The 25,432-nt window shown below is 34.5% G+C and overlaps 2 protein-coding genes across 2 annotated transcripts; one reads left to right on the top strand and one right to left on the bottom strand.

Annotated features, from left to right (window-relative positions):
* The first annotated feature begins 2,187 nt into the window (after window positions 1–2,187).
* LOC139904071 (oxysterol-binding protein-related protein 4C) lies at window positions 2,188–5,339 on the top strand. The gene is made up of 6 exons (XM_071886005.1): window positions 2,188–2,435; window positions 3,615–3,860; window positions 4,118–4,214; window positions 4,339–4,630; window positions 4,714–4,816; window positions 4,889–5,339. The coding sequence occupies exons 1-6, from the start codon at window positions 2,250–2,252 to the stop codon at window positions 5,153–5,155; spliced, it is 1,191 nt and encodes a 396-aa protein (XP_071742106.1). The 5' UTR covers window positions 2,188–2,249; the 3' UTR covers window positions 5,156–5,339.
* LOC139904072 (glycosyltransferase BC10-like) lies at window positions 5,293–9,074 on the bottom strand. The gene is made up of 11 exons (XM_071886006.1): window positions 8,854–9,074; window positions 7,761–8,234; window positions 7,565–7,663; window positions 7,384–7,484; window positions 7,042–7,113; window positions 6,836–6,926; window positions 6,649–6,729; window positions 6,184–6,243; window positions 5,971–6,093; window positions 5,850–5,888; window positions 5,293–5,767 (listed from the first exon to the last, which is right to left on the bottom strand). Exons 2-11 carry the CDS (start codon window positions 8,106–8,108, stop codon window positions 5,639–5,641), a joined length of 1,143 nt encoding a protein of 380 aa, XP_071742107.1. The 5' UTR covers window positions 8,109–8,234; window positions 8,854–9,074; the 3' UTR covers window positions 5,293–5,638.
* Between the last annotated feature and the right edge of the window lie 16,358 nt (window positions 9,075–25,432).

Raw genomic sequence — 25,432 nt, 5'->3', positions numbered from 1 at the left:
AGAACATCACAGAGATAATAAAAATAAAATTACTGTATTAAATCAATAAATGAAATTATGTTTAATGATATGTACCAGCCTCTATGTTATGAAGTCAGCCTGCAGATCACAAATGGCCAACAAAATAGTCGGACTACTTAGACCAGACGTGGATCTGAAAACTACCAAATACTCACTACCCGCATTTTAATTCTTTTTTTAAAAGATATATATAATATATATATATATATATATATATATATATATATATATATATATATATATATATATATATATATATATATATATATATATATATATATTTGTTAATTGTTATTGATAAAATTACGCCATTGATCCTTTATATTTGCTCAAAGTTTCATGGATGGGTTTAAAGTATTTTTTGACGTGAATGATCATAATGTTTGAAAATGTTGCGTCGTTAGTCCCTGAATATAACAAACGTTATTTTCCATCCTTAGTATGCTTCACGTGAGATGCACATGAGAACTTTTTAGTCATTAACAATGGGGGAATAGCGATGGGAAAATAACGTCTGTTACACATGTAAAATGACTAAAAAACCCTCGTGTCTATATCACGTGATGGGGTCATCCACGTCCAAACAAAACTCAATGTTATCTCCATTCATTAGAATCATTCACGTCAAAAAAAATACTTTAGGTCTATTTATGAAATTTTTTGCAAACATTAAAAACCGTAATTTAATTTTGTCGTTATTCAAACTTAAAACCACAACTTTATAACCGTAACGATACATTTAATCATATTGGATCAAACCAACCACCTGTTATGTAGCGTTACAACTGACAACAAACAGATTTAATATTTTGGATAAAACTAGTCCGGATCCGGCCCTCGCGATGCGGCGGGGGCTTTCGACTTGTGTATTCATATTTAACGTAACGTTGTGTATTTACAGAGGGGAAAACGACTCATGTCTTAAACGCCGTTTTAAATGTCGTTGTCTTAAGCGTTTTTTAAAAGTGTCCGTTTCGAACGTAGTCAGTTTCATTTTGTTCATAAATTTTTTTTCGAGTGTAACGGTGCTGTCGGAAAAATTTAACTTGCGGCGAACAGAAAGATACGGGCTATCGTTGTATTAAGCGTTTTTTAAAAAGTGTCTGTTTCGCGTATAGTTAGTCCCGTTGGGTTCGTGAGACTTTTTCGAGTTGAACGGTGGTCTCGAAAAAATTTAACTCGCACCGAGCGAGAAGATAGGTCCCGTTATAAATTCAGGGGAATTAGTTTCTTTTATTTTAATAAAATTATACATTTACACTTTCTACCCCTGAAAAAGTGTGAATTTGAAGGGTTGTTGTGTAAATTGAACTGAAGTCGAGGGATTGTTTGTAGTGTGAACGCGAACTCAAAACTGCAATTCTAAACAACTTAAAATACACAATTCTAAGACCACTCCCTATGATTAGTTACCCGCTTATTACTCGTAGTTACCCGTAATGAAGCATAGGCACGGCTTAGTTACCCGCATTAGTTACCCGTACTCATCATGGATTTAATGGAAGAGTTTTGGTTAGTTATAGGAATTGTGGTTCTCAGTGCTTTTTATTGTTGGACTTGATGCTTTATTGCTTGTACGTTGTATATAAAGAGGAGTATTGTTTTAGTCATGATAGAGAGTGTTTAGTTATGAGTTAGTTATAGGATATTGGTGTTGATGTGGCTCTAATGTGGAAGGTTAAGAAGATGAATAGTTTAGTTACGATAGAGAGTGGCCTAAACAACTTAAAATACACAATTGGGCATGGCTTTTAGTATGTAAGGGATAATAATTAAACTTTATCCCAACTTCTTAATTATTTCATCGACATTGCATCAACATTTATTTCGTGTAGAAAATATCTGCGTAGGCCAAATATAAACCAAAGCGATAAACTTTAGCTATATTTTAACAAACGACGAAAAGCTACGCGTAGTTTTGGGGCTTTTTCGTCCCAAAAGCCCAAATTCCGTTACGTATTTTCTGTATTTACACCTCCTTTTATTTATTTTAACTATTTTAACATTTAATTTAATTTAAATAAAGTTTATTTATTTTCCGTTTGCGTGCCATTGTCAAAGATTCTCCGCCACCATCATAATAAGACATTTGATATTCCTTGTAAGTTTCAGGTTATATTACTTCCAGTTTTCACGTTTTCATATTATTTGTTTGTAACTAAAATATATGCTTTAATTAAATACGATCAAAAACTTTCCAACATTATTTTTGACGAAATTAATAAAAAATGGATATGATACAGGTTTATGAAGAAGGCACGAATAATGAAGAAGATGAGTTGGTTACAGCTCTAACGGCGCCGTTATCTTTAGATTTTGAGTCCGTTAACGATTTTAAATCACCAAATTTGTTACAGCGTGTTTTTAGTTTATTGAAGACTGTACGGCCTGGATCCGATCTTACTCGATTCACGGTATGTTCACATTATTACTACTGTTTATGTGTGTGTCGACTTAATTTTGATGATAGAGATATATAGATGATAGATATTCGAAATTGACTTTGACCTAGAATTTATTTAATTACATTCAGTCTTATAATTTAATGCATTTATTTACTATGATGCCAATCCATAACTGAATTGTCCCAAATTTTGATTCTTGTTATTGTTATTAAATTTAAATTGCTTTTTCTCTATTATCCTACTGCCTTTTCTTCTTACTAATGACGCATTGATACGTCAAGAATCATGATTATTGTACGTTTTCATCTTATTACTTAATAGATTAATGACCGTGTCAGGAGTTCAACTCTCGTAGAGTGCATCATTTTACACAAGGTTTCCCCTTAACCATTAAATTCCAACAAAGGGTGTCATCCGCACATCGCGTTACGGGGTGGGGGAGGGGGTTTTTTTACCGCCAATGCCCTCGAATTGGGCCGCGTTTCCTCTTGGGCAGCAGTTGGGGGCGGGTTATACAACTGTGAGAGATGAACGCGTGGGCTGGGATCTAGTATAAATGTATCATGATCAATTTCAAAAAATTAGTCAAATGTGCGTTACTTGTAGCTCTCTATGATATCTGGAATTTGTACCAAGAATTATAAATGTATTACTTGATAGATTAGTCATTAGTGAGATGAATGATCAAGAATTATGATTTGGGAGAATTTTTGGATGACGTTTGTCATAATCCTAACATATTAGGAGGATTATTATGATGACATTTGAATTGAAATTATAGGAGGACAAATCATTTTCCATTTCAATTTTATCGTTAGGATCTAATATTAATGTATTTATTGGAGATAATCGGTTACGGAAATGCAAATTAGTCCCATGTCGGAACCTCTCTCTATCACCAATTGGTTTTAGAGTACTATGGAACTCATGAGCTTATATGTTGTACATGTTGGTCGACCTGAAACGATCCTACATTATTATGATTAATTTCTTGGATTTTGTACCAATAATCAAGTAACAATTTTTGTGTAGGAACATGAAAGTAATATTATCTATCTTTTCTCCACTTATATCTGTATTTATTTATTACAGTATATATTATTACTATTATCATTTTTATCAGTCTAGTACTTTTTTTAAGCATTTATTATCAGTATAGTGTTGTGTTTATCATTAGTTTGTTTTCAGCTGCCACCGATCTTCAACATTCCCAAATCACAGCTGCAATGTTATGGAGAATCAGTATATAGTGTGAACAACGACATTCTTAGAAGATGTGGCGATGGTGGGACCCCGCTTGAGAGATTTACTTATGTGGTTGCTTGGAGCATATCTACTTTGCGGCCTCTGATGTTTGGTGTGGCTCCCTACAATCCTGTTCTTGGTGAGACTCACCATGTATCGAGAGGCAACCTGAATGTGCTACTTGAACAGGTATACCCATAAGCATTATCCCTTAAACCATAGCTGTCAGTTTTGGCCCATTCATTTGGCAGTGGGTTGACTTGGGTTGTGGTTCATCTGAAATGGGTCACATACTTGAAAGGATAACATTTCTAAAGGTTCGATTCTTTAAATAGGCAAAGGGGATACTACTTATACAAGTCAAATGGGTCAACAGTTTGTAAGTCTACTGAAGTCTAATATAGAGCACGCCTACAACCTTGTTTCAAAACTTTGAATTGTTGCAGGTTTCACATCATCCGCCCGTGAGTGCCCTCCATGCTACTAATGAGAAAGACAACATCGAAATGACATGGTGTCAATATGCAATTCCAAAATTCTGTGGTATAGTAATAGCTATCTCCTTATCGTAAATCTTTTAGATATACTGTATATAATACGGATATAATACGGAGTATATAAATGTAATATGATAGTTTAATTATGTTGCCCTTTTTATGTGATGTAGGGACCTTCATTGAAACTAAGGTGCTCGGAAAAAGACAGCTGAAGCTTGTTAACAAGGGTGAAACTTACGTAATGAACTCTCCGAATCTCGTTATAAAGTTTCTACCGGTGCCTGATGTCGAGTGGTTGGGCAATGTCACAATTCAATGCCAAGAAACTGGGCTTGAAGCCCAGTTGTGTTACAAAGGCACTTCATTTTTCGGCAAACGAGGAAATTACAGGTCTATTAGAGGAAAGATTGTATCTTTACCAGAGATGAAAACTATATACGAAATAAATGGTCATTGGGATAAGTAGGTATCACCGCATTGCTTTAAAATCGAAAAACATTTATACGTATAAACATAGTTGATTTAAATGTATAAATCTTACGCAGGACCGTGACAATTAAGGATATCAGCAATGGAAAAATGACAGTGATTTATAAGGCTAAGGATGTAATTTCTGCACTAAAAACGCCTGTCGTCAAGGATGTGAAGGTACAATTTTTTTTCTAAACAATTATATAAACGGAAATAGATATTCTTATGTATGATTTATGAATGAATCAGGGATTGTGTGGGAGCGAATCTGCTGTGGTATGGGCTAAAGTTAGTGAGTGTATATTGAATAAGTCATGGGATAAGGCGAATGCTGCAAAAACAGCCATCGAAGAACATGAAAGAGAAACAGCAAGAATTAGGAAGTTAAAAGGTGAAACTTGGGTTCCTAAACATTTTGTACTATCATCTAATTGTAAGGAAACTGGTGAGTCCGAGTGGGAGGTTAGACCGAAAAGTACAATGGTACAACCTGCTCCTATCGTTGTCCCTGTTTGATAATCTAACAAAGTAACAATGTGTCGTATCCAATAGCTAGGTGCAAACGATATGTTCGTATATATTATCTCTATTCGTTTGCATACGTGTAGTGTTGTGCATATTACCAGGAAAAAACATCATTTTTGCTATCAAGATGATCACAACACCTGTAACTTAAGAAGGTATATATTGAAACCTGTTGTTTCATCTTACAAAAGTTTAGCCATTGCAATGGCTTTTACATCACTCTCAAAAATAATTACAGCACACCTACCCTTATATAAATGGCCAAAATTCAAATTAAAAATCAAAATCAAAATCAAAATCAGCAGTCTCTAAACCTGTCTTCATATGAGTCCCAACTGTTCCATAAATCGGCCAAAACTTGTAAGATGCTGCCAAGTTAAGGCGATGATCCCTTGGAAAGATGAAATATACAACGATGTAAAACTTGGCTGTACTAAATGGGTTGATCCAATCTTAACAGTATATTTTAGAAGCTCAAAATGTGGATTGATTTGTTAAAAGGTCAATCATGCGATCTTGAGTCTCGGGTAAGAACTTGCGTGCGAATAGGTAACATGGCCGGTTGATTCCGTTCCACATACAAGGCATAATCATCGTCTCCTTCTGCATAATGTAGATAATGATTTGACTTATACTCCAAGATCTTTTTTTTAGAACTCAACCAAAAAAGAATTAAAGAACATACCTTTTCGTGGCTTGTGACATGGACACTCTCGGTGATGGACTGCAACACATAACACAACAAAATTGCATAAAAAAGTTTACAAGTTACTTTCATCGTTATTCAACATTCATCATTATCATACCGTAATGTTTTTGATTAGTTGGGGTGAGATGTCTTGCGCTCTGTAAGATTTCGGATGCCATTTTCCTTCAGACCAATCAACATGTGTAACTGACCAGTTTGCAATCCCCTTCGGATCAAGCATCTGAACATTCAAACGAAAACATGGATCTGAGTTCAACGATATCTCCTTGAAATTGTTCAAAGGTGAAACATTATTTCAATAAGTCCTTACATGGAAAAAGGTCGGCAAATAATGTTCATCGGCATAGCAATTGCGCCCTTCCATACCAGGCTGCGATACATGAAATACGCATGCAAGTTATTGAAATGAATATAATCAACTGATTTTACCTGGCTCCATTTTAGCTCATTTTTATATATTTACTCATTTAACCTATGGGAGACAGTAAAACCCAAAGTAATCGACCCATTTAACCATCCCAAGGTAGCCCAAGTGGTTGGGGCCCTGAGATCCTTGCAAGAGGTCTCAGGTTCAATTCTTGGGGTGGCCAGGGAAGGGTTGGAAACAGCCAGGGAGTATTCCTGATGGGCTGCGTACACTAGAGTATGGGGTCGGATTACTCGCCCTTCCCGGGTAACCCGAACAGGGAAAACCTTACAACTTTTTAATCGACCCATTTAACCACAAACATCTTACAATTGCCACCTATAAACTAAAACATGGAAACATACTAACCCTGCAATAATCCCTGAATTTCGTATAGTAGAGATTATCGGCCATAACTATGATCGCATGTTGGCGCTTCATCGTGAACCACTGCACAAATTTTAGATCGAAATTACAGATACTAATTGCAAAAGTTATTTTTCTTTAAACTGTGCAAACAGTTATTTTTCTTTAAAAAAATTGCTTTAATTTATACCTGTGCACCCTTTCTAAAGTGTTTCTTCTCAACTTCAGGCAACATATGCTCCGAGTATCGACCACTTCCATGAGGACCAGGATCCTCAAAGCTATAAAACAAAATACAGAATGTTATTAAGAACTCGGAAGTTTGACTTCCAAAGTCAAACTGTAGTTACTTTATCTTTGGAGTGAAGTGACTTACTTTAAGACATTTGTACATACCTGTCAATGAAGCTGACATTTGTGTACATTAGATAATTGTACACGTAGTTGAAATCACGCAAAGGTACACAACTGAGATGCAAACAAGACAAGTTTTCTATATCACAATCAGACACTAAAAAACAGAGGTTTATTTCTGTAATAATCTAGTAATATATTCGAATAAAAATATTTAAAACAATTTATGCATTAATACTAATTTTTCTGTGAATAATGACTCGTTCCCTTATAATTCTTCTTTATTGATCCTTCAGATATATATCAAATAAAACTGAATGGACCCATTCATATGTAAACGGGTCATATTCGAGAGCTGTATATGGAAGGATGAGAGATGGTAACCTATCAGAAAGTAATACAAAATGACGATTGTCGGGATCTTTAAGCGCATTCGCCAAAAGTCGTTTCTCTGCATCAACCATCGATATTTTACCCCAATCTACCTACACGATACATTATTTTAGTAGTTAGATACATCAAAATCATGCAGTTATATTCATTTTTCGTCAAACAATGTACATACCTTGCCACTGCGAATTTCACGATTCATAAAGTAAGGGCTGGAATGGACCGGTTTCTCTCTTGAAGCATGAATATGAACTGAAAACCTACCTTCATGTCCCTAAGAAACACAAAAAAAGAGCTCATGAAACGAATTAAAACGAGACAACTTTCAGTTGCATTAACAAAAGTTCGCCTGTAAGGTTTCAGTTGCATACCTCAAAGAATTTCTCCCACAGCTTTTCGAACGGTAACGATCCAGGGCTCATAAACATGAACGCAATCTTGGGATTATCGGTATCAATTGATGGCATGTTCAAAATATCCTTGATAACAACGCGAGAGGTGATCTCGTTGTCACTAAATTCTCTTGCAGGAGGAGGAAGCCAACTAGATAATGTATTACAACTAGAAGACAAGATGATGTAACAGGCACCCGAATTTTGAAGTGGATAAATGTATGCAAACACTAAGAAAACACAAACAAACGAAACTAATACGATAATCCAAGTTGGTTTCTTTGATTGAGCACGATGGCGAGGCTGAAACACTTGCAAGTCTTTCATGCCTATACGCCACACTAAGTTGATTTTATTTAAAGATAATGCATCACACGTTCATACTCAAAACTATTTATAGAGTTTAAACTAATACTTAACCACCATTGACTTCCAAATATCGATTATTAAAACCTGCAAACAAAGATGAGCAAGAACACAAGCTTTATGAATCCATCAAGTTAGCTCTAAAACATGCATTTAAATTAAAAACTCTTGATTTGTGTATATTAAGATTCTTGGAAAACCACCTTAATGCAAAAATCTGAATCACTCTGTTTCACTTGTATAATTGACAACATTAACTACTTAAGCAAATGAACCAAGGAGGCACAATTATAGGTATGAATCAACAAATCAGCATTGTCACAACACAATTCAATAAAAGGACGAAAAGTCATTTTTACCCATGTCAGTCAACAACTAAATCAAGTTCCTAATAAAGACAATGCGCATACATGAACACGAAACAACAACAACAACAACAACAACAACAACAACAACAACAACAACAACAACAACAACAACAACAACAAACCCATATGTATATATTATCGAATTTTGCACTAATTATAGTCATCTGAGCCAAAACCCCAAAAGGAAAAAAATCAAAACTTTATACAAATTCGCACACACTAATCAATTGAACATTACAAGAATTGAATCTGGTAAATACCCACGATAAAATTAGGGGATTTGTTGAACTAGTAAAAACAATAAATAAAATTAAGAAATTGAAAGGGCGTAGTAATACCTGGTTCGAAAGATAGTTCTTTTATTTATATATCTTCAAATAAAAAAGATCCTTAGAAAGGACTTTAAAGATCTGGAGAAAAATGTTTTATATATGTGGATCGTTTGTATGTATTGTTCTTGATGATTGAGAGATTGAGAAGATTGGTGCTTTGTGATTGGTTGCTTACTTTTTTAACAGAGACCAAAGCACCAGAACAATTCTGCCTGGGATTTTTCTAATACTTATTGTTGTAATTTAGTAGTTTATTATTACATTTTGCCTAAGCTAATTTAGTAGTAATGGAGAAATAGAGAGGAGTATATATATATATATATATATATATATATATATATATAAGAATGGTACAATCAGTGATTACATATTTATTTAATGTGCAAGTAGGTGAAATAGTAATAATCCGTGAATCTACAGTCCAACTGACTTTATCATATCATAATTGTCGGCTATCTTTACGATTTACAACACTCCCCCTTGATGACAATTTTTGTTTCATTAGAGATCAACTACATGTTACTGCCTCGTTAAAAACCTTGCTAAAGAAAAACCCAGTGAGATAAAAACTTTAGCCAAGGGAAAAAGAGTGCAGCATAGAGTTAACTCCCCCTCAAGTAGACATCGCTGAGTAGTCACATCTTTTGAACTTGTCTCATGCCAATATTTCGAACGTGTGTTCTGAAAACAACAGTTTGCTTTGGTTAAAAGATCGGCAGAGTTTTTGCTGGATTGAACATATCTCATTTCAATCTGGTTGTCCTTGATGAGATCTTGAGTATAGGAGAAGAATATGAGGTTTTCATCTGAAACTATATCATCTAAATCTTTTATGTACAAGTTTAGCCCCTGTGATTTCTCTAGAGTCTCCTTCATGATTTGCTCAAACCGTTATTTCAATTCCTATTTCCTTTCAGTCTTTTTCTGAGCCTTACCAACATACCATTCTTTTCCATCAAACTTATGACCGTTAAGACCGTCTATGGCTTTAGCGCCTCGTCTGCATTTATGTTATGTTCTGTCACTTTTGATACTCTTCTTTCATTTGTACTATGCAAGCTGCATTATCTTCATAAATAGCTGTGGGACTTTTACATCGTTCTAGTCCACAAGAATCAATAATGATTTGTGTCATTGATCTCAACCAAACACATTTTCGAGTAGTTTCATATAATGCAATCACTTCGTCATGATTTGATGATGTTGCAACAAGTGCTTGTTTTAAGAACACCATGATTTTGTGTTTAAGAATGCATATCCAGTTTGAGATATATCTTTATGAGGATTAGATATATAACCTGCATATACATAATCAACCAAATCTTGTTTTGAATCGTTAGAATAAAATAATTTTAAAATCAGCAGTTCCTCAAGGGTATCAAAATATGTGCTTGATCCCATTCCAATGTCTTTTTGTAGGGGTTGAGCCGAATCTTGTCAACAAATTAACTGCAAAAGAAATGTCAGGTCTTGTACAATTTATAAAATACATAACAGCCCCAATTGCACTAAGATATGGAACTTCTGATCCGTTAAGATCTTCATAGTGATGATATGGATCAGTCTCAATATTGAGTGATCTAACAACAAAAAATTTTGTCTTTAAAATTGTTTTAAAATCTTTATGGTATAAGTTGTTTGATGTACAGGTAAACCATTAAGCATATGCTCAATTTACAATTCAAGGCAATACTGATCTCTTTATTTGTTCATATGATGTTATGATCATTGACATAAACAACTTACAATCACATATCCAGACATTATTTTCTTAATAAGAACACATGTGCATATAAGATTATTTGTATACCCTTTTTCTTATCAAGTAATCACTTAATCGGGTATACTACATGCGATCCGATTGTTTCAACCCATATAAAGACCTTTTTAATTGAGTACATTTCTTTGGATTTTGCATTGGATGCTTCTGATACCTTAAATCCTTCAGGTATCTTCATATATATATCACTATCAAGTGATCTATATAGATCAGCAGTAACAACATCCATGAGATGCATTTCTAGATTTTTAGAAACTGACACGCAGATTAAGTATCTAAAAATAATTACATCCATAACAGGGGAATAAGTTTCATCATAATCAATTCCCGGTCTTTGAGAAAAATCTCGAGTTACAAGTCTAGCTTTATACCTTGTAACTTCATTTTTTTTCATTTCTTTTTCGCACAAAAATCCATCTATACTCCACATGTTTCACATCTTTAGGTGTGAGAACGATAGATCCAAAAAAATTTCTTTTATTGAGCGATTCAAATTTAGCTCGTATTGCTCTTTTCCAAAGACCACAATCGTGTCTATTTTTCCATGACAGATTTTGGTTCTGGATCATCATCTTTATTCATGATGTCATTGTAACATTATATGAAAATATCTCATCAAGATTTTTCATTTCATTTCGGTTCCATAATATTGCATAATTTATTGCAATTTATGTATTTACATTTATCAATATCCTCTGCAGAAGGAATATTGATTTGTGGTTCTTCTTGAACACTTTCTTTTACCTCATTATCAGATGATTTTCCTTTTCAAGGATTTTTATCTTTGGAACCAATTGGTCTTCCACGTTTCAGACGTGGCAAAGACTCATGAGTGACATTATTGCCAGCTTTTGGAATATCAATTCGAGCTGGAGCATTTCCTGCTATTATATATGATTTAGTCACTCTTTTTATATCTTTAAATGCATAAAGTAATTAATTTGCAAGTTCTTGCATATGCATTATTTTTGAACTTTCGTTTTGCATTCTTTTTTGCGAGTTCTATATACCTTAATTGATGTTCACATCATGAAGCATTTTTTTCTTTATTTTTCATTTCTCCCCCTAATATAGGGAACAATGTTTCATTAAAGTGATAATCAGCAAAACGTGCTGTAAAAACATCACCCGTCATGGGTTCAATATATCTTATGATTGAAGATATTTCATATCCAACATATATTCCCATCCTTCTTTGAGGACCCATTTTAGTGCGTTGTGGTGGTGCGATAGGAACATAAACCGCACAACCAAATGTTCTAAGGTGGGAAATATTTAGCTGATGGCCAAAAGCAAGTTGCAAGGGAGAATAAGTATGACTTGCACTTGGTCTAATGCGAATTAATGATGCAGCATGTAAAATTGCATGACCCCATACAGATACTGGGAGTTTTGTTCTCATTATCAATGGTCTAGCTATTAACTGCAATCGTTTGACTAGTGATTCGGCTAAACCATTTTGTGTATGCACATGGGTAACAGGATGTTCAACAACAATCTCAATAGACATGCAAAAATCATTAAATGCTTGAGATGTAAACTCACCAGCATTATCCAATCTCACTCTTTTAATAGTATAATCAGGGAAATGTGCCCTCAATTTAATAATTTGAGCAAGAAACTTTGCAAATGCCATATTACGGCTTGATAACACACAAACATTGGACCATCCGCTAGATGCGTCTATTAGAACCATGAAATATCAAAATGGTCCACATGATGGATGAATTGGTCCATATATATAACCTTGAATTCTTTCAAGAAACATTGGTGATTCTTTCTCAATATTCTTTTCATTAATTATCATATGTGCTTTTCATTAATCACCATATGTGCTTTTCATTAATCACCATATGTGCTTTTTCATTAATCACCATATGCGCTTTTCATCATATATCCTTTTCACCATATGCGCTTTTAATCATATGCGCTGCGCTTTTCATCATATGCACTTTTCATCATATGCGCTTTTAATCATATGCGCTGAGCTTTTCATCATATGCGCCTTTTATCATATGCGCTTTTAATCATATGCGCTGCGCTTTTCATCATATGCGCCTTTTATCATATGCACTTTTAATCATATGCGCTGCGCTTTTCATCATATGCGCTTTTCATCATATGCGCTTTTCGGTGCTACATAGATATTTCTCATTTCCGGTTATCATTGACTGATAATCATATCCATTATGATATATATCAGAGAAACTTAACAAATTTCTCTTTGATTTGGGAGAAAACAATTGCATTGTTTATCAGAAAATTCGTACCATTTCGTCCCAGTGTGTCACTTGGTTAGCATTTCTAGAAAAAATGGAGACGGAGAGTCAGGCTAATTTTTCGATAGGGAAAGAGACAGGGGAGTTGGCTGTAATGGAGACAATTCAGAGAAGTAAGCTTAGCTGGTCGACTTACTTTCTTCCTTTGGTCGAACTAGTCCCTTCCTGATAAGTCTTGGTATTGGATCAGCCTAATCTCTACTCTGTCTCCTAATCTCCCAACTTTCTTTCCATGAAAGGAAAGGCTAGGGTGAGTCTTCCTACACGGCTGGACGCCCGGGACATGGTCCAAGCCCGGTACGAGGATGACTTGTGCCTAGGGGTGCAATGAATTCTTTGCCTCCCTCGTCTCTTTTCAGAGATCTCCTTGTTCTCTTCCCATATTTTCCTACCTACCTTCGCTGCCTAATCTTAGATAGGTCGTCTGGGGGTTCGCCGCCGTTCATTGCTGTAGTGACCCGAACTTTTCCATGTTTATATATATTAATTGAGATTGATATTTACATGATTAAATGTTTCCAACATGTTAAGCAATCAAACTTGTTAAGACTTGATTAATTGAAATATGTTTCATATAGACAATTGACCACCCAAGTTGACCAGTGATTCACGAACGTTAAAACTTGTAAAAACTATATGATGACATATATATGGATATATATATATAGTTAACATGATACTATGATAAGTAAACATATCATTAAGTATATTAACAATGAACTACATATGTAAAAACAAGACTACTAACTTAATGATTTTTAAACGAGACATATATGTAACGATTATCGTTGTAAAGACATTTAATGTATATATATCATATTAAGAGATATTCATACATGATAATATCATGATAATATAATAATTTAAAATCTCATTTGATATTATAAACATTGGGTTAACAACATTTAACAAGATCGTTAACCTAAAGGTTTCAAAACAACACTTACATGTAACGACTAACGATGACTTAACGACTCAGTTAAAATGTATATACATGTAGTGTTTTAATATGTATTTATACACTTTTGAAAGAATTCAATACACTTATCAAAATACTTCTACTTAACAAAAATGCTTACAATTACATCCTCGTTCAGTTTCATCAACAATTCTACTCGTATGCACCCGTATTCGTACTCGTACAATACACAGCTTTTAGATGTATGTACTATTGGTATATACACTCCAATGATCAGCTCTTAGCAGCCCATGTGAGTCACCTAACACATGTGGGAACCATCATTTGGCAACTAGCATGAAATATCTCATAAAATTACAAAAATATGAGTAATCATTCATGACTTATTTACATGAAAACAAAATTACATATCCTTTATATCTAATCCATACACCAACGACCAAAAACACCTACAAACACTTTCATTCTTCAATTTTCTTCATCTAATTGATCTCTCTCAAGTTCTATCTTCAAGTTCTAAGTGTTCTTCATAAATTCTACAAGTTCTAGTTACATAAAATCAAGAATACTTTCAAGTTTGCTAGCTCACTTCCAATCTTGTAAGGTGATCATCCAACCTCAAGAAATATTTGTTTCTTACAGTAGGTTATCATTCTAATACAAGGTAATAATCATATTCAAACTTTGGTTCAATTTCTATAACTATAACAATCTTATTTCAAGTGATGATCTTACTTGAACTTGTTTTCGTGTCATGATTCTGCTTCAAGAACTTCGAGCCATCCAAGGATCCGTTGAAGCTAGATCCATTTTTCTCTTTTCCAGTAGGTTTATCCAAGGAACTTAAGGTAGTAATGATGTTCATAACATCATTCGATTCATACATATAAAGCTATCTTATTCGAAGGTTTAAACTTGTAATCACTAGAACATAGTTTAGTTAATTCTAAACTTGTTCGCAAACAAAAGTTAATCCTTCTAACTTGACTTTTAAAATCAACTAAACACATGTTCTATATCTATATGATATGCTAACTTAATGATTTAAAACCTGAAAACACGAAAAACACCGTAAAACCTGATTTACGCCGTCGTAGTAACACCGCGGGCTGTTTTGGGTTAGTTAATTAAAAACTATGATAAACTTTGATTTAAAAGTTGTTATTCTGAGAAAATGATTTTTTATTATGAACATGAAACTATATCCAAAAATTATGGTTAAACTCAAAGTGGAAGTATGTTTTCTAAAATGGTCATCTAGACGTCGTTCTTTCGACTGAAATGACTACCTTTACAAAAACGACTTGTAACTTATTTTTTTGACTATAAACCTATACTTTTTCTGTTTATATTCATAAAATAGAGTTCAATATGAAACCATAGCAATTTGATTCACTCAAAACGGATTTAAAATGAAGAAGTTATGGGTAAAACAAGATTGGATAATTTTTCTCATTTTAGCTACGTGAAAATTGGTAACAAATCTATTCCAACCATAACTTAATCAACTTGTATTGTATATTATGTAATCTTGAGATACCATAGACACGTATACAATATTTCGACCTATCATGTTGACACATCTATATATATTTCGGAACAACCATAGACACTCTATATGTGAATGTTGGAGTTAGCTATACAGGGTTGAGGTTGATTTCAAAATATATATAGTTTGAGTTGTGATCAATACTGAGATACGTATACACTGGGTCGTGGATTGATTCAAGATAATATTTATCGATTTATTTCTGTACATCTAACTGTGGACAACTAGTTATAGGTTACTAACGAGGACAGCTGACTTAATAAACTTAAAACATCAAAATATATTAAAAGTGTTGTAAATATATTTTGAACATACTTTGATATATATGTATATATTGTTATAGGTTCGTGAATCAACCAGTGGCCAAGTCTTACTTCCCGACGAAGTAAAAATCTGTGAAAGTGAGTTATAGTCCCACTTTTAAAATCTAATATTTTTAGAATGAGAATACATGCAAGTTTTATAAATGATTTACAAAATAGACACAAGTACGTGAAACTACATTCTATGGTTGAATTATCTAAATCGAATATGCCCCTTTTTATTAAGTCTGGTAATCTAAGAATTAGGGAACAGACACCCTAATTGACGCGAATCCTAAAGATAGATCTATTGGGCCTAACAAACCCCATCCAAAGTACTGGATGCTTTAGTACTTCGAAATTTATATCATATCCGAAGGGTGTCTCGGAATGATGGGGATATTCTTATATATGCATCTTGTTAATGTCGGTTACCAGGTGTTCACCATATGAATGATTTTTATCTCTATGTATGGGATGTGTATTGAAATATGAAATCTTGTGGTCTATTATTATGATTTGATATATATAGGTTAAACCTATAACTCACCAACATTTTTGTTGACGTTTTAAGCATGTTTATTCTCAGGTGATTATTAAGAGCTTCCGCTGTCGCATACTTAAATAAGGACGAGATTTGGAGTCCATTCTTGTATGATATTGTGTAAAAACTGCATTCAAGAAACTTATTTTGTTGTAACATATTTGTATTGTAAACCATTATGTAATGATCGTGTGTAAACATGATATTTTAGATTATCATTATTTGATAATCTACGTATAGCTTTTTAAACCTTTATTGATGAAATAAAGGTTATGGTTTGTTTTAAAATGAATGCAGTCTTTGAAAAACGTCTCATATAGAGGTCAAAACCTCGCAACGAAATCAATTAATATGGAATGTTTTTAATCAATAAGAACGGGACATTTCAGTTGGTATCCGAGCGTTGGTCTTAGAGAACCAGAATTTTGCATTAGTGTGTCTTATCGAGTTTGTTAGGATGCATTAGTGAGTGTGGACTTCAACCGTGTTTACTTGAAAAATGATTGCTTAACAAATTTTGTTGGAAACTATATATTTTTAACATGTGAATATTATGTGATGTATTAATCTCTTAACGCGTTTGATATTATGTGATAGATGTCTACCTCTAGAACAAGTCCCATTGACTCACCTAATAATAATGAAGGGTCAAATGTAAATTGGAATGATTCGTGGACTGATTCACAAGTTCCCGAAGAGGAACCGGAAGAAGAGTCGGAACCGGAAGAAGAATCGGAACCGGAAGAAGAATCGGAACCGGATGAAGAAATAGAACCGGTGGGGGAAATAATAAAACGGTTAAGTAAAAGAAAATCCTCAACCAACCGACCAAGGTTAATTATGGTCAATGGTGTTTCCGCCAAGGAAGCAAAATATTGGGAGGATTACCAATTCTCCGATGAATCGGATTCCGACGAGAATTCCGATGATGTTATAGAAATTACCCCAACTGAATTTAAAAAGGAAAAAGAAAATAATAAGGGAAAGGGCATAAAAATAGAGAAATCTAATTCCAACCCCGATGAACTTTATATGTATCGTCAACCCCCGAAGTCCTTAAGTTGTAACAATGACCCGGGAACCTCTAAACCACCAGGTTTTTCTAAACCAATGTGGAAAACGACGGCTCGTATTAGGGGAACATCATATATCCCTAGAAACTTGACAAAACGAACCAAAACCGAAGAAGAAGAAACAAGCGAGTCGGAATAAGATAGTTGTATTCGTGTGGTGTAATATATGTAATATAGTGTGCTTATGCTTTATGATATATGTAAAAATTGCTTGTATTAATAAATATTTTTTTTTATGAATCTAACTCTTATCTATTTTACAGTATAAAAACACAAAATGGATAGACAACCCAATATTTTAAGAGACCTACCCGGAGACATGATTGATGAAATCTTGTCTAGAGTCGGTCAGAATTCTTCGGCACAACTATTTAAGGCGAGATCAGTTTGTAAGACATTCGAAGAACGTTCCAAGAATGCCTTGGTTTATAAAAGGCTTTCGTTCAAAAGATGGGGGATATCACATTGGGAAATCCATAAGTTACGATGTGTTTACTTTGACGCATATATTGCGGGGAACCCAAATGCTATTTTACGCAATGGGTTAAGAAATTATTTTGACTCAATATATCCGAATATTGGACTTCGTGATTTAGAAAAAGCGGCTAACATGCAACATAAAGAAGCATGTTATGCTTACGGATTAGTAATGTTCGCTTCTCACCAAAGTGAGAACAAGAACATCGGGCTACAACTATTAAACAAAACGTTCCCACAAGTGACGGAGTCGGTAATTGGGGTAAGAAATGAGGTTTTTAGATTGTTACGGGACTGTTGGACATTACGTAACCCTCGTCCCTTTGACGACGTTACAACACGCTGTCTTATCAACGGCCATAACGGTTATGTTCCACAAGACCAAGGATGGGAAGTAATCCTAGTAAAACCAGAATGCATGACTTGTTTCTGGATGTATGAATTACGTGTCTTTATTGCCTTTTACTGAATGACTTGTGTACTAGCTAGATTTATCTTCACAACCATCTTGTATCAAATTTATTGTGTGCTATATTTCATGCTATATGTAAAATAAGCGGTATTGTAAGTTTGTAAAATATTGTGTAAAAGTTTGAACGCGAAATATTATTATAATCAGTTTTTCATATAGAATTGTAGTAGCTGAATTGTATATTAGCTACTAAGTATGAACTTAACGGGTAGGTACTACCCGAATTTAAACTTATAAAACGCTAATATGAAGAAAAAGCTTTTATAAATGAGTTCATATTATGCTACGAAATACTATTAACTACTCTTAATATTCTGTATGATTAACTTGTTCCATTTGACTATTTTGAAGGAAATGGCACCGACTACTCGACACACCGTGAATATGAATGAAGAGGAATTCCGTACTTTTCTAGCTTCAAACATAGCCGCAGTACAGGCTGCGCTACATACCAACAATAACCTTGGATCTAGCAGTACAGGAAATCGTGTAGGATGCACCTACAAAGAATTCACTGCCTGCAAACCTTTGGAATTTGATGGAACCGAAGGACCGATCGAATTGAAACGATGGACCGAGAAGGTCGAATCGGTGTTTGCCATAAGTAAGTGTACTGAAGAGGACAAAGTGAAGTACGCTACGCATACCTTCACAGGTTCTGCGTTAACATGGTGGAATACCTATCTAGAGCAAGTGGGACAAGACGATGCATACGCACTACCGTGGTCAGCATTCAAGCACTTGATGAACGAGAAATACCGTCCCAGAACCGAGGTCAATAAGCTCAAGACAGAACTTAGAGGGTTACGAACCCAAGGATTTGATATTACCACGTACGAAAGACGATTCACAGAATTGTGCCTATTGTGTCCGGGAGCATTCGAAGATGAGGAAGAGAAGATCGACGCGTTTGTGAAAGGATTACCGGAAAGAATCCAAGAAGATATAAGTTCACACGAGCCCGCCTCCATACAACAGGCATGTAGAATGGCTCACAAACTAGTGAACCAGATTGAAGAAAGAATTAAAGAATAGACTGCTGAAGAGGCCAATGTAAAGCAAGTCAAAAGAAAGTGGGAGGAAAACGGTGATAAGAATCACCAATACAACAACAACAGCAATTACAACAATAATCGCAACAATTATCCCAACAATCGCAACATCAATCGCAACTACAACAAACGGCCCAACAACAACAACAACAGCAACTACAACAATCATCCCAACAACAATAATAACCGCAACAACAACAACAATCAGAAGCAGCTATGCCAAAGGTGTGAAAAGTATCACTCGGGGTTCTGCACCAAATTTTGCAACAAGTGTAAAAGAAATGGTCATAGCGCGGCAAAGTGTGAGGTCTACGGACCAGGGGTTAATAGAACGAAAGGAACAAATGGTTTCGGAACGAGTAATGGCGGAGCAAGTAGTGTCGGAGCAAGTTATGCCAATGTAGTTTGTTATAAATGTGGAAAACTGGGCCACATTATTAAAAATTGCCCGAACCAGGAGGACACGAATGGACAAGGCCGTGGAAGAGTTTTCAATATTAATGCGACAGAGGCACAGGAAGACCCGGAGCTTGTTACGGGTACGTTTCTTATTGACAATAAATCTGCTTACGTTTTATTTGATTCGGGTGCGGATAGAAGCTATATGAGTAGAGATTTTTGTGCTAAATTAAGTTGTCCATTGACGCCTTTGGATAGTAAATTTTTACTCGAATTAGCAAATGGTAAATTAATTTCAGCAGATAATATATGTCGGAATCGAGAAATTAAACTGGTTAGCGAAACATTTAAGATTGATTTGATACCAGTAGAGTTAGGGAGTTTTGATGTGATAATCGGTATGGACTGGTTGAAAGAAGTGAAAGCAGAGATCGTTTGTTACAAAAATGCAATTCGTATTATACGAGAAAAAGGAAAACCCTTAATGGTGTACGGAGAAAAGGGCAACACGAAGCTACATCTTATTAGTAATTTGAAGGCACAAAAACTAATAAGAAAAGGTTGCTATGCTGTTCTAGCGCACGTCGAGAAAGTACAAACTGAAGAAAAGAGCATCAATGATGTTCCCATTGCAAAAGAATTTCCCGATGTATTTTCGAAAGAATTACCGGGATTACCCCCACATCGATCAGTTGAATTTCAAATAGATCTTGTACCAGGAGCTGCACCAATAGCTCGTGCTCCTTACAGACTTGCACCCAGCGAGATGAAAGAACTGCAAAGCCATTTACAATAACTTTTAGAGCGTGGTTTCATTCGACCAAGCACATCACCGTGGGGAGCTCCTGTTTTGTTTGTCAAGAAGAAAGATGGTACATTCAGGTTGTGTATCGACTACCGAGAGTTGAACAAACTTACCATCAAGAACCGCTACCCACTACCGAGAATCGACGACTTATTTGATCAACTACAAGGCTCGTCTGTTTATTCAAAGATTGACTTACGTTCCGGGTATCATCAAATGCGGGTGAAAGAAGATGATATTCCAAAGACTGCTTTCAGAACACGTTACGGTCATTACGAGTTTATGGTCATGCCGTTTGGTTTAACTAATGCACCAGCTATGTTCATGGACCTTATGAACCGAGTGTGTGGACCATACCTTGACAAGTTTGTCATTGTTTTCATTGATGACATACTTATTTACTCAAAGAATGACCAAGAACACGGTGAACATTTGAGAAAGGTGTTAGAAGTATTGAGGAAGGAAGAATTGTACGCTAAGTTTTCAAAGTGTGCATTTTGGTTGGAAGAAGTTCAATTCCTCGGTCACATAGTGAACAAAGAAGGTATTAAGGTGGATCCGGCAAAGATAGAAACTGTTGAAAAGTGGGAAACCCCGAAAACTCTGAAACACATACGCCAGTTTTTAGGACTAGCTGGTTACTACAGAAGGTTCATCCAAGACTTTTCCAGAATAGCAAAACCCTTGACTGCATTAACGCATAAAGGGAAGAAATTTGAATGGAATGATGAACAAGAGAAAGCGTTTCAGTTATTGAAGAAAAAGCTAACTACAGCACCTATATTATCATTGCCTGAAGGGAATGATGATTTTGTGATTTATTGTGACGCATCAAAGCAAGGTCTCAGTTGTGTATTAATGCAACGAACGAAGGTGATTGCTTATGCGTCTAGACAATTAAAGATTCACGAACAAAATTATACGACGCATGATTTGGAATTAGGCGCGGTTGTTTTTGCATTAAAGACTTGGAGGCACTACTTATATGGGGTCAAAAGTATTATATATACCGACCACAAAAGTCTTCAACACATATTTAATCAGAAACAACTGAATATGAGGCAGCGTAGGTGGATTGAATTATTGAATGATTACGACTTTAAGATTCGTTACCACCCGGAAAAGGAAAATGTGGTAGCCGATGCCTTGAGCAGGAAGGACAGAGAACCCATTCGAGTAAAATCTATGAATATAATGATTCATAATAATCTTACTACTCAAATAAAGGAGGTGCAACAAGGAGTTTTAAAAGAGGGAAATTTAAAGGATGAAATACCCAAAGGATCGGAGAAGCATCTTAATATTCAGGAAGACGGAACCCGGTATAGGGCTGAAAGGATTCGGGTACCAAAATTTGGAGATATGAGAGAAATGGTACTTAGAGAAGCTCATAAAACCAGATACTCAATACATCCTGGAACGGGGAAGATGTACAAGGATCTCAAGAAACATTTTTGGTGGCCGGGTATGAAAGCCGATGTTGCTAAATACGTAGGAGAATGTTTGACGTGTTCTAAGGTCAAAGCTGAGCATCAGAAACCATCAGGTCTACTTCAACAACCCGAAATCCCGGAATGGAAATGGGAAAACATTACCATGGATTTCATCACTAAATTGCCAAGGACTGCAAGTGGTTTTGATACTATTTGGGTAATAGTTGATCGTCTCACCAAATCAGCACACTTCCTGCCAATAAGAGAAGATGACAAGATGGAGAAGTTAGCACGACTATATTCGAGGGAAATTAAATCCAAGGTATATTGGACCATTCAAGATTATTGATCGTGTCGGACCAGTAGCTTACCGACTTGAGTTACCTCAACAACTCACGGCTGTACATAACACTTTCCACGTCTCGAATTTGAAGAAATGTTTTGCTAAAGAAGATCTCACTATTCCGTTAGATGAAATCCAAATCAACGAAAAACTTCAATTCATCGAAGAACCCGTCGAAATAATGGATCGTGAGGTTAAAAGACTTAAGCAAAACAAGATACCAATTGTTAAGGTTCGATGGAATGCTCGTAGAGGACCCGAGTTCACCTGGGAGCATGAAGATTAGATGAAAAAGAAATACCCGCATCTATTTCCAGAAGATTCGTCAACACCTTCAACAGCTTAAAATTTCGGGACGAAATTTATTTAACGGGTAGGTACTATAGTGACCCGAACTTTTCCATGTTTATATATATTAATTGAGATTGATATTTACATGATTAAATGTTTCCAATATGTTAAGCAATCAAACTTGTTAAGACTTGATTAATTGAAATATGTTTCATATAGACAATTGACCACCCAAGTTGACCGGTGATTCACGAACGTTATAACTTGTAAAAACTATATGATGACATATATATGGATATATATATAGTTAACATGATACTATGATAAGTAAACATATCATTAAGTATATTAACAATGAACTACATATGTAAAAACAAGACTACTAACTTAATGATTTTTAAACGAGACACATATGTAACGATTATCGTTGTAAAGACATTTAATGTATATATATCATATTAAGAGATATTCATACATGATAATATCATGATAATATAATAATTTAAAATCTCATTTGATATTATAAACATTGGGTTAACAACATTTAACAAGATCGTTAACCTAAAGGTTTCAAAACAACACTTACATGTAACGACTAACGATGACTTAACGACTCAGTTAAAATGTATACATGTAGTGTTTTAATATGTATTTATACACTTTTGAAAGACTTCAATACACTTATCAAGAAACTTCTACTTAACAAAAATGCTTACAATTACATCCTCGTTCAGTTTCATCAACAATTCAACTCGTATGCACCCGTATTCGTACTCGTACAATACACATCTTTTAGATGTATGTACTATTGGTATATACACTCCAATTATCAGCTCTTAGCAGCCCATGTGAGTCACCTAACACATGTGGGAACCATCATTTGGCAACTAGCATGAAATATCTCATAAAATTACAAAAATATGAGTAATCATTCATGACTTATTTACATGAAAACAAAATTACATATCCTTTATATCTAATCCATACACCAACGAACAAAAACACCTACAAACACTTTCATTCTTCAATTTTATTCATCTAATTGATCTCTCTCAAGTTCTATCTTCAAGTTCTAAGTGTTCTTCATAAATTCTACAAGTTCTAGTTACATAAAATCAAGAATACTTTCAAGTTTGCTAGCTCACTTCCAATCTTGTAAGGTGATCATCCAACCTCAAGAAATCTTTGTTTCTTACAGTAGGTTATCATTCTAATACAAGTTAATAATCATATTCAAACTTTGATTCAATTTCTATAACTATAACAATCTTATTTCAAGTGATGATCTTACTTGAACTTGTTTTCGTGTCATGATTCTGCTTCAAGAACTTCGAGCCATCTAAGGATCCGTTGAAGCTAGATCCATTTTTCACTTTTCCAGTAGGTTTATCCAAGGAAATTAAGGTAGTAATGATGTTTATAACATCATTCGATTCATACATATAAAGCTATCTTATTCGAAGGTTTAAACTTGTAATCACTAGAACATAGTTTAGTTAATTCTAAACTTGTTCGCAAACAAAAGTTAATCCTTCTAACTTGACTTTTAAAATCAACTAAACACATGTTCTATATCTATATGATATGCTAACTTAATGATTTAAAACCTGAAAACACGAAAAACACCGTAAAACTGGATTTACGCCGTCGTAGTAACACCGCGGGCTGTTTTGGGTTAGTTAATTAAAAACTATGATAAACTTTGATTTAAAAGTTGTTATTCTGAGAAAATGATTTTTTGTTATGAACATGAAACTATATCCAAAAAATTATGGTTAAACTCAAAGTGGAAGTATGTTTTCTAAAATAGTCATCTAGACGTCGTTCTTTCGACTGAAATGACTACCTTTACAAAAACGACTTGTAACTTATTTTTCTGACTATAAACCTATACTTTTTATGTTTAGATTAATAAAATAGAGTTCAATATGAAACCATAGCAATTTGATTCACTCAAAACGGATTTAAAATGAAGAAGTTATGGGTAAAACAAGATTGGATAATTTTTCTCATTTTAGCTACGTGAAAATTGGTAACAAATCTATTCCAACCATAACTTAATCAACTTGTATTGTATATTATGTAATCTTGAGATACCATAGACACGTATACAATGTTTTGACCTATCATGTCGACACATCTATATATATTTCGGAACCACCATAGACACTCTATATGTGAATGTTGGAGGTAGCTATACAGGGTTGAGGTTGATTCCAAAATATATATAGTTTGAGTTGTGATCAATACTGAGATACATATACACTGGGTCATGGATTGATTCAAGATAATATTTATCGATTTATTTCTGTACATCTAACTGTGGACAACTAGTTGTAGGTTACTAACGAGGACAGCTGACTTAATAAACTTAAAACATCAAAATATATTAAAAGTGTTGTAAATATATTTTGAACATACTTTGATATATATGTATATATTGTTATAGGTTCGTGAATCAACCAGTGGCCAAGTCTTACTTCCCGACGAAGTAAAAATCTGTGAAAGTGAATTATAGTCCCACTTTTAAAATCTAATATTTTTGGGATGAGAATACATGCAAGTTTTATAAATGATTTACAAAATAGACACAAGTACGTGAAACTACATTCTATGGTTGAATTATCGAAATCGAATATGCCCCTTTTTATTAAGTCTGGTAATCTAAGAATTAGGGAACAGACACCCTAATTGACGCGAATCCTAAAGATAGATCTATTGGACCTAACAAACCCCATCCAAAGTACCGGATGCTTTAGTACTTCAAAATTTATATCATATCAGAAGGGTGTCCTGGAATGATGGGGATATTCTTATATATGCATCTTGTTAATGTCGGTTACCAAGTGTTCACCATATGAATGATT

This window comes from Rutidosis leptorrhynchoides, chromosome 4 (genome assembly GCF_046630445.1).
Source record: "Rutidosis leptorrhynchoides isolate AG116_Rl617_1_P2 chromosome 4, CSIRO_AGI_Rlap_v1, whole genome shotgun sequence".
Lineage (NCBI taxonomy): Eukaryota > Viridiplantae > Streptophyta > Magnoliopsida > Asterales > Asteraceae > Rutidosis > Rutidosis leptorrhynchoides.
This window is presented reverse-complemented; position numbering and strand designations above follow the sequence as displayed.